This window comes from Astyanax mexicanus, chromosome 16 (genome assembly GCF_023375975.1).
Source record: "Astyanax mexicanus isolate ESR-SI-001 chromosome 16, AstMex3_surface, whole genome shotgun sequence".
NCBI lineage: Eukaryota > Metazoa > Chordata > Actinopteri > Characiformes > Acestrorhamphidae > Astyanax > Astyanax mexicanus.
In genome coordinates this window covers 1,979,381-1,996,907 of record NC_064423.1, presented here as the reverse complement: position 1 = coordinate 1,996,907, position 17,527 = coordinate 1,979,381, and the positions used below count along the sequence as shown (strand labels likewise).

Here is a 17,527-nt window from a genome sequence, read left to right as displayed (position 1 = left end):
ACTTTGTGCAGTTCTCTATTTTACCACATGATGCCGCTGATTACAGCTCTTCCACAGTGTTTTGTACTTATGGCTCATATTTCTTTATAAAAGAGACTTTTTAGTGATTGTGATTTTTTTTTTATAGTGATAGATTGTATTTCTTTGCTTTAAAAGCTTATTTTTTAATAAAAAATAAAGTATTTCATAAAATTTCATCTCCTAAAGTTAGTTAACTGTTTTATTTAATGTTATAAAATCAAATTTAAAGCAGGTATGGGTTAAGAGCCATGCTGAGGGCAACAAAGGTAACCCAGGTATCGAACCTACAACCTTGTTATTGTTGGCCCGGTGCTCTAACCAGCCAACAAGGCTCCAAAACTGGCACAATTTGACATTAAAACACAGGCCTCTTAAAGACAAACCGTACCACTTATTGGAAAACGGGATGTTTTGAGGACGTTTCATTTACTCCACTTTTGTAAAGACTAAGACTAGCATGTTTCCTAAACTGTGTGGTTCTACCATGTCTGAAACTGAACCGTACATCTTACAAAAACTTATTAAAAATAACACAACCTACCAGACTCGCTCCAGCGATTCGCTGGTGTCACTAAATCATTTTAAACTCCTAGTCTCTAACCACCTTCAGACAGCCTGCCACTGTTTTAGCTCATTTTAGTTTTTTATGATCTTTGGTATGTTTTAAGTTTCTTTATTTATTTTTTAGTTATTTTTTAGTTAACTTTTTAGTTTTTTAATGTTGGTTTGTTTTAGCTGTTTTTTTTACATTTATTTTTTGGTTTCTTACTTTTCTTTTATTATTTCTAGGTATTGCTTGTTTATATTTTACTCTTTTATGTGTTTAATGTTTATTTATTCATCTGTAGTTGAATTTATATTAGTTCTATTACCTTTTTTTTATCTACGATTTTATGATTCCTACTCTTAAATTATTATTTTTACCTTATTTGTTTTATATCTTAATATTTGTAAAACTACTATCCTTTTTTTTTAATAATTCTTATACCTTATTATAATGCTGTTTTTTATACCTTTTTTATTATATTAGTTATTTTATGCTATCTACTTTTTCGTTGTTGTTGTTTCTGTCAATCCCTTCTCTATGTAAATGCTCGGCTGCATTGTAAATGAGGGCCACCCTCAATATACTCCGAGTTTAAATAAAGGATGATTGAATTGAATCTGTTCAATTCAATTTGAATCTGTTTTATTTAAAAAAAAAAAGTATTTAGATCTTCAAATCAAGGACTAAACTGTATACATTGGGTTTACTTAGGATTAAGGTTTAAATTGGTTTTGATTGGGATTTAATTGGAATTCCTTTTTAGCAGTATTTGGTTTTTCAGTACCACGTTTCCAAAACTTCTCCAGCACAGTATTACCTGCTTTAACCGGCATTATGTTCTGCAAAACACCAGAAATACTTGCTGTGAGCTGAAAGAAGAGAGCTGATTTGTATACAGAGAAAAACTGAGTGCACTTCAAAATGGTTTATTTAAAGAACCTACACACTTGTGAATGTTTTCTTAAGGAACAGTATTCAAAGGATGAAACACAGGCATCTCATTGGAGATGGGGTTACCAGAGCTTATACTGTCAGTGGTGAAGGAGAATTTTATAAAATTATATTTTCATCAAAATAAATAGCAAATTAATATAAATGAATTATAATTCTTCACACAGGTGAGTGTTAGAAAGTGGTGGCTAAACCAATAATTTCTGATGAATTAATATTTAATTCTGGCAACAGTAGTGGTGCTTAACGGTGAATGGTACATAACTGTGTACCAAAGAAAGCAGTAGCTTTGGAATATGGGGCCTAAATACCCAGATATACATCCTCAAGTATATACACGCTCTGTAAAATAGTCATACAGAATTCAGTTCTCAACCCATAGTACACTGCCCTAACACTGAGCAGGAAATGGGCTGGCTGTGTGTGTGTGTGTGTGTGTGTGTGTTTATTGTAAGAGTCTTTTAGTGCATTTCAATGCAACTGTAAGTGAAGGCAATGTAAATAGATGCAGCTGAAGTGATTTGTTTAGCTGTTTGAGTATATGGAGAAGAACTGCAAAAATGAAGGCCACACCCCCACAACACGTTTCCTGCCTGGATCAAACATCAGGATGTTCTGCCAGAGTGACTCACTTACAGCTGATTATCTAGTGTCTGTTTTATATGTAACCAAAACAATCTCCTATGTACTAAACGTACAGGGGTGAAGTTGTTCAAAAGACTCTTAGTGAACTCAGTCTGTTTCTTATGAAAAAAGAACCAAAGTAGTAACATCAGGAGAGTGATCCCAGGAAGGGTCGTCGCCCATCAACACTAAAAGAGAAGTCTTCTTTTAGGAGGACCGACTCTATCAGCCTACGGCTGGTAATAACCATCCCAGGTCATCTGTACGCAACAGTATTTTAACTTCAGTCAAACTCAAATACGTAAGAGTTCAGGCTGTGTTGTAGTTGGCCACATCCTTTCCAAAGTTATAGTAGTCCAGCTCCTGGATTGCCACCTCGGAGAGCTTGGTGAGATTAGGAGCATCATTATTATCTATATTCTCGGAGGTGGCGAAGTTGAAGTTCTCCTCGTCATAGTCTGCATGAGCTTCCAGATCTGGAGGAGCATCTAAAAAAAAAAAAAAAAAAAAAAGAAAAAAAAAATGAAATTAATATGAATTAATAAATAAATACTACAAATAGTATTTCTGCTTCACCGGGTAAAAATCAAGAGGTGGAGCAACATTACGAATGCAGTAACAGGTTCAGAGCAATGGTTCAGAGCATGCGTCGAGTGGTCCAGCGGTCTAAAGCGCTGCCACTATGAGCAGAAGGTCGCAGGTTCGAACCTCTGCTCATGCAGGTTTGCAATCAAGCTGCCGGCGCTCAGAGGGAGCAAAATTGGCCCTGCTCCCTCCGGGTGGGTAGATGGCGCTCTCTCCCCACATCACTAATAGTGTGATGTTTGCAGCACAGGGCATCTGTGAGCTGATGTATCAGAACCGAGCCGCTGTGCTTTCCTCCGAGCATTAGCGCTGTGATGCTATTCGGTAATGCTGCATCAGCAGCAGCAGCTCGAAAAGAGGCGGAGTCTGACTTCACATGTATCAGAGGAAGCATGTGTTAATCTTCACACTCCTGGTGTGTTGGAGCATTACTAGTGATAGGGGGAATCCTAATGAGTGGGTTGGGTAATTGGGGGAAAATGGGGGAAAATTTGAAATAAAATTATTTAAAAAAAGAGAGAGGGGGAAAAAAAAAAAAAAAAACTCAAGGCATGTCTTACCAGGGTTTAAATACTTTTTTGCTTACTTGGGCAACAGAACATTTGAGTTAAGTATAGTTTGAATATTTGAACATTAAGTATTTTAGTTCCAATTAAAATGTTAACATAAAATATATTAAAAGGAAAAACTAGTGTTATAGTTGTTGGCATATCTGGAAGTTTTATTTTTTGTATGTTGCAGTTTGCACAGTAAAAACAGTTTTTCTGCAAATACAAATTGGTATATTGTGTAACAAGTAAACCATGTACTAATTAAACCCTAATTTAAGGTAAAAAAAAAGTTTTATGTTCTATGTACTCCCATCAGTATAAAAGAAAAACGAAAATGTCATACTGCCCAGCACTAATTTAAGATGGCTGAAAAGTTCTTTACCTTGTCCATCTGGGGAAACGTCCATACCATGTTTGACCTTCATGTGTCTGCTGAGGTTTCCCTTCAGGTTGAATCGGCTTGAGCAGTATGTGCATTTGAATGGCTTGCTGCCAGCGTGGAGATGCATGTGACCCAAGAGGTTGTACATTCTGTTAAATGATTTCCCGCAGACCTACAATACAAAAATAATCAAAGCCAATAATGAACACAATTTCTAATAAAGTACAATTGCAATTTTATGGCCTTGTTTTACATCAAGAGGTCCTTTTTGAAGAATTAAGGCCCTAAAATATAAATGTGTTAACCTTAAATGCAGGATGCTTGCAATGCTGTTGATGATGAATCTGTATTTAGTAGGGATGCAACGGTACAGTGTGGACACGGTTCAGTTCGGTTCGTACGCGGTTCTTGGGCCACAGTATCGGTTCGGTTTTGATATATTAATATTATATTGTCTCTCTGCTCTGCTCTGTGATGAGTGTGACTGTCTCTCCCGCTCTGCTCTGTGCTGAGAGTGAGTGTCCCTCCCGCTCTGCTCTGTGATGAGTGTGACTGTCTCTCCCGCTCTGCTCTGTGCTGAGAGTGAGTGTCTCTCCCGCTCTGCTCTGTGCTGAGAGTGAGTGTCTCTCGCGCTCTGCTCTGTGCTGAGAGTGAGTGTCCCTCCCGCTCTGCTCTGTGCTGAGAGTGTCTCTCCCGCTCTGCTCTGTGCTGAGAGCGAGTGTCCCTCCTGCTCTGCTCTGTGCTGAGAGTGAGTGTCCCTCCCGCTCTGCGCTGAGAGTGAGTGTCCCTCCCGCTCTGCGCTGAGAGTGAGCATCCCTCCCGCTCTGCTCTGTGCTGAGAGAGAGCGTCCCTCCTGCTCTGCGCTGAGAGTGAGTGTCTCTCCCGCTCTGCTCTGTGCTGAGAGTGAGTGTCTCTCGCGCTCTGCTCTGTGCTGAGAGTGAGTGTCTCTCGCGCTCTGCTCTGTGCTGAGAGTTAGTGTCTCTCCCGCTCTGCTCTGTGCTGAGAGTGAGTGTCTCTCCCGCTCTGCTCTGTGCTGAGAGTGAGTGTTTCTCGCGCTCTGCTCTGTGCTGAGAGTGAGCGTCCCTCCCGCTCTGCTCTGTGCTGAGAGTGAGTGTCTCTCCCGCTCTGCTCTGTGCTGAGAGTGAGTATCTCTCGCGCTCTGCTCTGTGCTGAGAGTTAGTGTCTCTCGCGCTCTGCTCTGTGCTGAGAGTTAGTGTCTCTCCCGCTCTGCTCTGTGCTGAGAGTGAGTGTCCCTCCCGCTCTGCTCTGTGCTGAGAGTGAGTGTCTCTCCCGCTCTGCTCTGTGCTGAGAGTGAGTGTCTCTCCCGCTCTGCTCTGTGCTGAGAGTGAGTGTCTCTCGCGCTCTGCTCTGTGCTGAGAGTTAGTGTCTCTCCCGCTCTGCTCTGTGCTGAGAGTGAGTATCTCTTGCGCTCTGCTCTGTGCTGAGAGTGAGTGTCTCTCCCGCTCTGCTCTGTGCTGAGAGTGAGTGTCTCTCCCGCTCTGCTCTGTGCTGAGAGTGAGTATCTCTCGCGCTCTGCTCTGTGCTGAGAGTTAGTGTCTCTCGCGCTCTGCTCTGTGCTGAGAGTGACTGTCTCTCCCGCTCTGCTCTGTGCTGAGAGCGAGTGTCCCTCCTGCTCTGCTCTGTGCTGAGAGTGAGTGTCCCTCCCGCTCTGCGCTGAGAGCGAGTGTCCCTCCCGCTCTGCGCTGAGAGCGAGCGTCCCTCCCGCTCTGCTCTGTGCTGAGAGAGAGTGTCCCTCCTGCTCTGCTCTGTGCTGAGAGAGAGTGTCCCTCCTGCTCTGTGCTGAGAGTGAGTGTCCCTCCTGCTCTGCGCTGAGAGTGAGTGTCTCTACCGCTCTGCTCTGTGCTGAGAGTGAGTGTCTCTCCCGCTCTGCTCTGTGCTGAGAGTGAGTGTCTCTCCCGCTCTGCTCTGTGCTGAGAGTGAGTGTCTCTCGCGCTCTGCTCTGTGCTGAGAGTGACTGTCTCTCCCGCTCTGCTCTGTGCTGAGAGTGAGTGTCCCTCCTGCTCTGCTCTGTGCTGAGAGTGAGTGTCCCTCCTGCTCTGCGCTGAGAGTGAGTGTCCCTCCCGCTCTGCGCTGAGAGCGAGTGTCCCTCCTGCTCTGCGCTGAGAGTGAGTGTCCCTCCTGCTCTGCGCTGAGAGTGAGTGTCTCTCCCGCTCTGCTCTGTGCTGAGAGTGAGTGTCTCTCCCGCTCTGCTCTGTGCTGAGAGTGAGTGTCTCTCCCGCTCTGCTCTGTGCTGAGAGTGAGCGTCCCTCCCGCTCTGCTCTGTGCTGAGAGTGAGCATCCCTCCCGCTCTGCTCTGTGCTGAGAGTGAGCATCCCTCCCGCTCTGCTCTGTGCTGAGAGAGAGTGTCCCTCCTGCTCTGCGCTGAGAGTGAGTGTCCCTCCTGCTCTGCGCTGAGAGTGAGTGTCTCTCCCGCTCTGCTCTGTGCTGAGAGTGAGTGTCTCTCCCGCTCTGCTCTGTGCTGAGAGTGAGTGTCTCTCCTGCTCTGCTCTGTGCTGAGAGTGAGTGTCTCTCCCGCTCTGCTCTGTGCTGAGAGTGAGTGTCTCTCGCGCTCTGCTCTGTGCTGAGAGTGAGTGTCTCTCCGGCTCTGCTCTGTGCTGAGAGTGAGTGTCCCTCCTGCTCTGCTCTGTGCTGAGAGTGAGTGTCTCTCCCGCTCTGCTCTGTGCTGAGAGTGAGTGTCTCTCGCGCTCTGCTCTGTGCTGAGAGTGAGTGTCTCTCCTGCTCTGCTCTGTGCTGAGAGTGAGTATCTCTTGCGCTCTGCTCTGTGCTGCACTCTAAAAAGTGATTCTGTGTTTTAGTCAGTGGAAACTAATATTATTAAGTGGAGTGAACTTATCGGCCAGTATAACTCAATAAAATGAGTTCAGAGAACTTCAACCTGAAAACTTAAAAATGTTGGTTGAACCAATGAAAAAATGTCATTTGAACCAACTTTTAGTCACTACCTGTGTCAATGCTCTTTCTAGAGTGTTGGTTCATGCAGCTTTCCTATAGGCTCCTGGCACCATATATCTGCATATTGGGTGTGGCCTCTTCCTTACTTACCATCTTTGTGTTGTCTGTTGCCCAAAGCTACCTTATCCTGGGCGTGCATTATTATAATATAATTTGATTGCCAGGCCTCAGTGTTTGTGGGCTGTAAGAGCACATAAACTTTATTCTGTGTTTCTAGTGATCACAGTATGCTGGCTTTGAGCTACAGAGTTCACTCTTTACCCAGTTTACTCCAGTATTATACTGTCAGTATTTGCAGTTAAATAATAATATACCAAATATGTTGAGAATACCACATTGAGTTAACTCAGCCTTTTAAGGCAGCAGGAGAACTTATATTGCTGAGTTTAAACAACTTGAAATGTTTTACATTGTACTTTAAAATTATGAAGCACGTAATTAAGTTGGATAAACTGGATAATTTAAGTTGATTTGCCTTAAATTTAAGTTGAGATAATGAAAACTGTCAACTTGAAAGTAATCAAATAATTACGTTGAGCTAACTTAAAGGAATTGTGTTGATCTAACTTGTTTACTTAATTTGTAAAAACTTAATTTATTTATGTGTTACCAATTGAAGTAATTTTTTTAAGTTAGTCCAACAATTCTCTTTTTTCAGTGTGAGAGTGAGTGTCTCTCCCGCTCTGCTCTGTGCTGAGAGTGAGCATCCCTCCCGCTCTGCTCTGTGCTGAGAGTGAGCATCCCTCCCGCTCTGCTCTGTGCTGAGAGTGAGTGTCTCTCGCGCTCTGCTCTGTGCTGAGAGTGAGTGTTTCTCGCGCTCTGCTCTGTGCTGAGAGTGAGTGTCTCTCCCGCTCTGCTCTGTGCTGAGAGTGAGCATCCCTCCCGCTCTGCTCTGTGCTGAGAGAGAGCGTCCCTCCTGCTCTGCGCTGAGAGTGAGTGTCTCTCCCGCTCTGCTCTGTGCTGAGAGTGAGTGTCTCTCGCGCTCTGCTCTGTGCTGAGAGTTAGTGTCTCTCCCGCTCTGCTCTGTGCTGAGAGTGAGCGTCCCTCCCGCTCTGCTCTGTGCTGAGAGTGAGTGTCCCTCCTGCTCTGTGCTGAGAGTGAGCATCCCTCCCGCTCTGCTCTGTGCTGAGAGAGAGCGTCCCTCCTGCTCTGCGCTGAGAGTGAGTGTCCCTCCTGCTCTGCGCTGAGAGTGAGTGTCTCTCGCGCTCTGCTCTGTGCTGAGAGTGAGTGTCTCTCGCGCTCTGCTCTGTGCTGAGAGTGAGTGTCCCTACCGCTCTGCTCTGTGCTGAGAGTGAGCGTCCCTCCCGCTCTGCTCTGTGCTGAGAGTGAGTGTCTCTCGCGCTCTGCTCTGTGCTGAGAGTGAGTGTCTCTCCTGCTCTGCTCTGTGCTGAGAGTGAGTATCTCTTGCGCTCTGCTCTGTGAGTTAGTGTCTCTCGCGCTCTGCTCTGTGCTGAGAGTTAGTGTCTCTCCCGCTCTGCTCTGTGCTGAGAGTGAGCGTCCCTCCCGCTCTGCTCTGTGCTGAGAGTGAGTGTTTCTCGCGCTCTGCTCTGTGCTGAGAGTGAGTGTTTCTCGCGCTCTGCTCTGTGCTGAGAGTGAGTGTCTCTCGCGCTCTGCTCTGTGCTGAGAGTGAGTGTCTCTCCCGCTCTGCTCTGTGCTGAGAGTGAGTGTCTCTCCCGCTCTGCTCTGTGCTGAGAGTGAGTGTCTCTCCCGCTCTGCTCTGTGCTGAGAGTGAGTGTCTCTCGCGCTCTGCTCTGTGCTGAGAGTTAGTGTCTCTCGCGCTCTGCTCTGTGCTGAGAGTGAGTGTTTCTCGCGCTCTGCTCTGTGCTGAGAGTGAGTGTTTCTCGCGCTCTGCTCTGTGCTGAGAGTGTCTCTCCCGCTCTGCTCTGTGCTGAGAGTGAGCGTCCCTCCCGCTCTGCGCTGAGAGTGAGCGTCCCTCCCGCTCTGCGCTGAGAGTGAGCGTCCCTTCCGCTCTGCTCTGCGCTGAGAGTGAGCGTCCCTCCCGCTCTGCGCTGAGAGTGAGCGTCCCTCCCGCTCTGCGCTGAGAGTGAGCGTCCCTCCCGCTCTGTGCTGAGAGTGAGCGTCCCTTCCGCTCTGCTCTGTGCTGAGAGTGTCTCTCGCGCTCTGCTCTGTGCTGAGAGTGAGTGTCTCTCGCACTCTGCTCTGTGCTGAGAGTGAGTGTCTCTCGCGCTCTGCTCTGTGCTGAGAGTGAGTGTCTCTCCTGCTCTGCTCTGTGCTGAGAGTGAGTATCTCTCGCGCTCTGCTCTGTGCTGAGAGTTAGTGTCTCTCGCGCTCTGCTCTGTGCTGAGAGTTAGTGTCTCTCGCGCTCTGCTCTGTGCTGAGAGTGAGTGTCTCTCCCGCTCTGCTCTGTGCTGAGAGTGAGTGTCTCTCCCGCTCTGCTCTGTGCTGAGAGTGAGTGTCTCTCGCGCTCTGCTCTGTGCTGAGAGTTAGTGTCTCTCGCGCTCTGCTCTGTGCTGAGAGTGAGTGTTTCTCGCGCTCTGCTCTGTGCTGAGAGTGAGTGTTTCTCGCGCTCTGCTCTGTGCTGAGAGTGTCTCTCCCGCTCTGCTCTGTGCTGAGAGTGAGCGTCCCTCCCGCTCTGCGCTGAGAGTGAGCGTCCCTCCCGCTCTGCGCTGAGAGTGAGCGTCCCTTCCGCTCTGCTCTGCGCTGAGAGTGAGCGTCCCTCCCGCTCTGCGCTGAGAGTGAGCGTCCCTCCCGCTCTGCGCTGAGAGTGAGCGTCCCTCCCGCTCTGCTCTGTGCTGAGAGTGAGTGTCTCTCCCGCTCTGCTCTGTGCTGAGAGTGAGTGTCTCTCGCGCTCTGCTCTGTGCTGAGAGTGAGTGTCTCTCGCACTCTGCTCTGTGCTGAGAGTGAGTGTCTCTCGCACTCTGCTCTGTGCTGAGAGTGAGTGTCTCTCGCACTCTGCTCTGTGCTGAGAGTGAGTGTCTCTCCTGCTCTGCTCTGTGCTGAGAGTGAGTATCTCTCGCGCTCTGCTCTGTGCTGAGAGTTAGTGTCTCTCGCGCTCTGCTCTGTGCTGAGAGTTATCAAACCGAACATGCCTAACCAAATGGTTTGATAAAATTAAGAGAACCATTGCATCCCTAGTATTTAGTGACTTACTGCAATGCGAACAGTGCAATGACTTGTTAAAGTGTTTAAACTAAATCAGAGGTGATGAGGTGCTGAGGTGGTTATATCTGGTGTCTGGACATTCTGGAGTCTAACCTTGCATTTGAAAGGTTTCACAGGCAGGTGGACGATCATGTGGGTTTTGAGGGTCTGCTTCTGGACGAAGGACTTGAAGCAGATGTGACACTGGAAGGGCCGGACGCTGGCGTGGATTAACATGTGCCTCTTCAGGTTTGCAGACAGTGTGAACTCTCGGGCACAAACATCACACTTAAATCCTTTGATTCCCTGGAAGTAAACAGGAAGCAAACGCATATCTCATATAAATGCCCTTAAATGCCCAAAACTCATTTTAGATAACAAGTTTACATACAACAACTCCATATCAGAAAAGTTGGCACAGTTTAGAAATGCAAGTTGATATAGTTTTTTCACTTTTGCAGACAAGCATCATATATATTTTTATAAATATATATTTTATGTTTTGTTTGCTCAGCTACACTTAACTTGTTAATATACATTAATTTTCCGAATTTCAAGCTGCAACACATCATTAGAAGTAGGAACAGGACAAACGAGACTCAGATTTTAGGTTTTCAGTGTGTAAAGGGTAAGAGCACAAGTCTAAGCTAAACCCCCGTATCTCCGACTCCTTCAGATGCACTGCATCAAGAATCATTCCACAATCATTCAATAACAGCTACTGAGCAACAGTGTTGGGCACGTTACTTTGAAAAAGTAATTAGTTATAGTTACTCGTTACTTCTCCAAAAAGTAACTAGTTACTAACGGAGTTACTCCACTATAAAAGTAATTAGTTACCAGTAAAAGTAACTATAGCGTTACTTTGTATTATTCGCCAGTCAAAAAAAGGAAATCAATTATGCATTTACTATTATTATTAGAAAAATAACAAACGAAAATAAACCCAAAATGTTGATAAAATATAATCTAACGAATTTCAAAAAAACAAAACGAAATTCTCCACAGAACCAAAGAAAATTACTAAAACTTGTAATACTGAAAAAAACGGAAAAAACGGAAAAACGCGTCTGGGGATGAAATTAAACAAACCAAGCCACACTCAAAGGAAATATGTATATATAAACAAAACAAAATAATGGACAAAAACAACAATTTAATGCCCGTTAAAATGGTATTAATATAACAGCTTCACCAAAAGAGAATAGAGCTTAGATCGGGCGCAAAAAATCCGACCCAGCCCTAGCCCGTGCACATTCTGCCCGAGCCCGACTCAACCCGAACCATGAACTGTCATTATGAGCCCGACCCGATCCGCCCCATAAACTGTCTGTTTTTGGGCTGATTGAATGAGCGAAATATAATCAGAATTATGTTAATTAACACTGTAACATAAAAGCATAGAACTATTATTTAATTAAAATGATTTTTAAGAACAGCTACACACAGTGCTGCAAGTCAAACGCGGAGGCGTTCACGTGCGCCCAGAGCTACGTGATTACATTTTTAATTATTATTATAGTTTAATTTTATTTTGTTTTTATTTTTTCTGTTCAGAAAGTTTTTAGGGTGGGCTTGCTAGCGCGAGCGCTTTACACAAGAACTAAAGGACCACGAGGTGCCGCGCGCTCGGCACAACAACTCCCGCTGTACAACTCCGCTGTACAACAGCGCTTATAAATAAATTAAACACGAAAATGAGGGTATTCTATCTGTAATTTCAGTTCGTTTTAGTTAGTTTTATAAACACAAAATACAGTTATGTTTTTTCCTTTTAATTACCGTTTTTATTAGATTCAATTAACACAAATGTTTTTTTCACTTTCAGTTTTCGCTATTTCGTTCGCTGTAGTGAACAATAATAATTGGTTACTTAGCAACATTGTGATTATCACATCAGAGCTTTATATAAAATAAAAAATAGGAGCTAATAGGAGCTTTCTCTAAAAGAGAAAGCAGCAGCACCACAAAAACCAGAACAGCTAAAAAGAGCTTAACGTCCTTAATTCGTAACTTGGGCTGTCCACGGCAATCACTGAATTAATTAGAGCACGCAAATCGTCACAATTGTGCCTCACTTCACCACGCCAAACCACAGGCACAGCGGCCAGAAGCTCAAGTTCACCGGAAAGAGGAGGGGTTAACCAGGGCAAAGCGAAGTAAAAAAAAGTGCGGCTAAAGTAACGTGCAGTAACGGGGTGTCGGAAATGGTAACGGCGTTATAGTTACAGTCAGAGTAATTAGTTCGATTACTCGTTACTGAAAAAAAGTAACGGCATTAGTAACGCCTTTAGTTTTAACGCCGTTACTCCCAACACTGCTGAGCAATAACTACATAAACAAGAGACAACAAGAGATTTCTTGTTGTACTAAGCAGCACATACATTTCCAGGCTTGAAAGCATCTGGGATAATGGACCAGCAGAAAGTGCAAATATGTAATGTCAGATAAAAAAAAAAAAGATTTAATTTGTGCTCTGGACCAAAGACACAAATGGACTATTGGTGCATGAATACAGATACTGGTAACAGTATCAGACCTGATATCATGCTATTGTACTTGTAATTTGCCAACGAAGCTCCAATAAAAAACATCTGATACCTAGTGCATATTGCTACACTAACAGACAGACAGCTTCATCACTCAAGCCTGATTTATATCTATTCAGTCCCAAATCACAGCACGGGAGCAGAGCGAGCGATTAGAGATAGAGAGACAGAGACAGCAACTTTCTAAGTCCCGGCAGCTCCACAAATCACAATTCATAAAAGTTCTCTGTGAAACTCTGCAAATAACATTGATATTCTTGAAATATATTCGACAAGCGATTCTCAAGTACTAAAATTTTGATTTTTAGTTCTTACATAACTTCGTTGATAGCACCATCTAAAGGAGCCGTGCAAGCTATTGTTACCTTTACATTTAATTTCAACTTTTTTATTTTTAATTAAAATAAAAGTAAGTAAGTAAACATAACTTCTTTGTATTTTAACTCAGGAAGAGTGTTAAATGTAAATCACTGCCACATGAAAGAGTTACCTCTGCAGTTTCTATATGCAAAGATGTATATTATCACCATTATCCAATTTTGAAAATTGTATCAAATCAATAATTAAATTAATCAAATTCATTTAAATAATCTCCCAGCCCTAGTTCATACATTCAATGTGAAATATCCACAAGCAGTAAAAAACAAAAAAAAAAAAAACACAGCTAAAAAAGGGAAACTTGCTTCAAAAAAACTGCTCACCAAGCCTCTTCCACCTCCTTATATTTCCAGTTTGTTCCCTGAAAGTCTCATCCAACTGAATAATGTGGTCCTGACATCAAACAATGATGCTTAGGACACTAACATACATCCATAGAGGGAAAAAAAAACTATATATATTTTTTAATCTACCGGTAACCATAATTTATTAAAAATATTTGTTTGGTAAAAGAAAACAAAATATATATATATATATATATATTGTGACTTACAACAAAACTTTACAATTCAACAAATTACAAACAGCTGCGACACTGCATCAGAATACACAAACAACTACACTATTATTACATAATGCTTCGCTTAATTCTAACTTAGTTAGGTGTTTTCGTTCCACCTCATGTACCACGTGATGCGAATGACAATAAAATCTCCTTGACTTCTTGCATCCCTAAAAAGTGCTATTCAGACTTATCAGAAACATCTGCAAAAACCAGGGCCAGTCCTGCTCTGCTTTAGTGGCAGGTAGGGGTGTCATGATTCTCTGAAACCTCGATTCGATTTTATTTTCGATTTTAGGGTCACGATTCGATTTGATTCTTGATTTTCTTTTTCTTTTTTTTTTTTTTACAGCAGAGAGGCCTATACCAGTTTTAGATTAGTCTAAGGTCAGTCATTGGTTTGATTCATCAAATTTACAATATCTTATTTCAAAAGGTGGGCTTGATATAAGTGATGCAAAGTGATACAAGTGATCTGTAATACACCACATTAGGCACTAATGGTCAAATTGAAATAATTTAATTAATATATATATGTAATGCCATCTAGTGCCTTTTTTTGGTAACAGCAGTGTGCACTATTAAAACAGCAATGTGCAACATAACAAAATAAATAATAATAAAAAATACAGGAACAGTCATGAACAAAATAATAGAACAATTAGAGCCTTAACAAACTGAACTCTATCCTACTATAACAGTTAAACATGAAAAAAAAAAGACTTTAAAACTTTTTCAGTCTCTGAGAATGAGAAGTTTTTTTCTTTAATAAAGATATATTATTAACTTTATCTGAGAGAAAGATGCTCCTTAAGGTACCAAAACTATTAACATATTTGAGGCTAGACAAAACAACTGTTATTTTTATATTTTCAAGTTTTTCTTTAAGAAGATGAGAATGTTCACATTCTCTGGAGAAATGTCCTACAGTGTGCTGCGCCATTTGAGTAGCGTGCGTGTATTTGCGTTGTTTAAAGGGAGGGATCGTCGATCATTTTTTTTACTTCGATGCTCGAGACCATTACAATTTCGATCGATTTCGATAAAATATCGAAATCGTGACACCCCTAGTGCCAGGGTATGACTACTGCACTGGCCTGCCTGCAGTCCTGAGCAGTTCACAGAAAACAATCACTCAACTGAAAATTTGTAGACAAGTTTTGATGATAAAGACACCTTAAGATAAAACCTGTAACACTACCACTTGGTATCCTTAGTGTCAAAACATATTTTAAGTGCTGTGAGAAGGAACAGCTACAGTACAAAAGTGATATATGCTTTACCGTACCAAACTTAATTTATTATAGAATGTGTTGCAGGCCTGAAACGCCGGATCCCATTTATAATAACTGACCAGAAGTTGAGCAGATTAAACAATCAAATAAAAGTCAACAGTAAAAAATAAAGTTTTTACTAAACTATTTATAAGTCTAATTGGGGGTCAAGACAGAGTTTAGTGCGCCTGTGCTTTAATAAAAACATCCATATTTGAAACTACGTAATTAATAGAATAGGAATATGTCATATATTGCAATAGTGATTTACTGTCCCATGCATATTAAAAATCGCGATTGAATTTCTCATGTAATTTCCGTTGGATTTTCTCAGCACACATTTTCAAATTCTCTCTCGTTTCCAGATCAAATTACTTTTGCAAACCTTTCTGTTCTAGCAGTGACAACTTTTTTAATGCAGTGATTTGCTAAGCTTGCGTAAAAGAGCAGGCAAGAACATTTTTGGTCTGTGGTACTGGTAGTAAAGCAGTGCTGGAAGATTGTGTTTCTGCACTCTCTACTGTACCATTAAAAATATATTTTTCTTGTAAAATAATCTTTATATTGGAAAACTCACCATTACTGAGTAAAAAATAAAATGCTGTAAAAAAAAAAAATAATAATAATAATTGTTTGAATTAAAACAAAAATTGAGTTTTGTTCTCAATGGCAGCGCAGCTGAATTTTTCCCAGCAGTGTTTATTACAGTTTGCTGGAGAGACGCTGTGTGAATCAGCTGTGCTCAGAGGAACCAATGTTCTGTCGAGTTATGCTACCCATCGATATGTGCTTCTTTACGGCACTGCGCATGCTCCGAAAGTTATTATGTAACTTTTACTCAAGGTAAATTTTAAATTGAGTACTTTTTTACTTTTACTTGAGTAGATTTTTAGATGGGTACTTTTACTTTTACTCGAGTAGAACTTTAGCAAAGTAAAGGTACTTTTACTTAATTACAAATTTTCAATACTTTTTCCACCTCTGAAAAAGACACAGTAACATAGAGAACACTATAAACATAAAAGTTATCAAACCATTATAAAGTAATTTCCTTTAAAGAAATTACAGATGTGAGAGTGATGAGTACTGTTTCGTACACCTTCAAAAGACTACAGGAAACTAGAGAAAACTGCTACAGGAAAAAGTCTGGTTGATCTACATGGCAATGCTTTATCTCAGTTTAATGTTGAAGAAGAATTAGGTCTGACAGGTAAAGTGCAGTAATAAAGTCATTGCTTTCTCCAGAAAACAAAGGTTTAACATGCATTCTGTAGAAGCCATGATAAACACAGACATACATTAAGATACTCTTATTGTTTTTAATCTCTGCCATATTTTGTTATTTTTAATTTTGGAAATCACCAAACATGACTGGTATGATTATATAGCAGGTGCTGCCCTGCTAGGAAGTAAAATCCAGCTTACTTCCTGTGCACCTGACACAAGAACAATCAAAAGCTTACATTACTTTATTTTATTAATCTTATGTAATTTGTATTTGTTTGCTATCCTGTTTTACTTATTGTAATTCTTTTTTTTTTTTTTTTTCAAATTTAACTAGCTTTGCTATATATACACACAGTGCCCTCCATAATTATTGGCACCGCTAGTTAAGTTGTGTTAAAAGCCTTAAAATAAATATATTTTTTAATGCAGAGGCATAATCTCCCTCTAAACAAAATTAGAAAAAAAGCAACCTGAATAAAAAAATATTAATAATAATAATAAAAATAATTATTTTTTAATAAATGACCCGTTCCATAAATATTAGCACCCTTAACAATTTATTGGAAATGTATTTGAACCATTTATGTCATTTCTGTTGTAGTTTATAAAGTGGATTAAAGTATTAAGGAACCTTTAACTGGGGTAATAATATAGCATTACACAGAGGCCTGTGTCTCTTACTCACTCTTAAACATGGGAAAGACAGGAGAACCCACTATGTTAATGAGGCAGATGTGTGTCGACCTTCATAAATCAGGAAATAGCTACAAGAAAATAGCCACTCGTCTGCAGATGCTCTTTATCTACAGTCAGAGCATCATCAAAAAGTTTAAAACATCTGAAACAGTGAGAAAAAAAAGCCTGAAAACAGACGCTAGAGTATCTCTCCAGCTCGCTCAGTGAGAAGGAAGGAAAGAGAAGTTAAAAGTTCTGCAAAGCTCACTGTAAGAGAATTAAATTAAATGGAAGCACCTTGGGGTTACGAGGTCTCCCAAACAACCATTAGGCGCTATCTACATGCTAACAAGCTGTTTAGGAGGCATGCATCACGGAGAAACCCTGAACTGAGTTATTCCACTAAACAGCACAAGTCTGGTGTTGATTAATTATTAAAAAAAACAGGATATATTATGGTCAAAAAATGTAAAAAAATGGAAATTTTATATTTATTTGATTTTCATTAATTATGGGGACTAAATGATTAAATAAGGCTAATAATAAAATAAGGCTTCTCCTAGACTAGATTATTTTCCCTACACAGGAAATATACATTTAAAATGCAGTGTAGTCTAAGACTAGGCTTACTGTACATCCAATTATATCCTGGTATCTGCGTTTAGTTGCACGCTTTTGCCAACACAGGCATTCTAATTACACATAAAAAATTGTGCTCATCTCCACTAGTGCTGAGCGGTATGACCAAAAATGTATATCACATTTTTTTTCAAGATTCTGACAGTTTTACTGTATATCGCAACATTTTTATTATTAAATTTTTTCGCCCAACTGGGCTTTAATAAAGGTAATAAATACTGTACTTTTAGTAGTATATATAATATAAAACACTAAGGCTTTAAATTAAGGCTTTGATTACTATTGGGTTTACTGCATTAGCAGAAAAACAGCTGAAGAATATTAACAATAGACCTTAAAAAGAGATACGCCAACAATTTTAACATTTATAGTGTGTATATTTTAAACATATACACCATAAATGGACCTACAAAAACTCAATAATATGAGCATTTAAGAGATATTTCTCAAATGTTCTAGTGTACAAGTAAGACAAGCTTAATATCAA

At 41.3% G+C, this 17,527-nt stretch overlaps 1 protein-coding gene across 2 annotated transcripts in view; it reads right to left on the bottom strand.

Annotated features, from left to right (window-relative positions):
* Positions 1–1,478: 1,478 nt before the first annotated feature.
* znf710b (zinc finger protein 710b) overlaps positions 1,479–17,527 on the bottom strand; it is a 39,509-nt gene continuing 23,460 nt past the window's right edge. For both annotated transcript variants that reach the window (XM_022669982.2, XM_022669981.2), the window contains exons 3-5: positions 9,851–10,042; positions 3,662–3,833; positions 1,479–2,631 (exon numbers count right to left, since the gene is read on the bottom strand). In XM_022669982.2, coding sequence (XP_022525703.2) covers positions 2,453–2,631; positions 3,662–3,833; positions 9,851–10,042 — 543 coding nt within the window. In that variant the 3' untranslated portion in view covers positions 1,479–2,452. The remainder of the gene's footprint in view (positions 2,632–3,661; positions 3,834–9,850; positions 10,043–17,527) is intronic.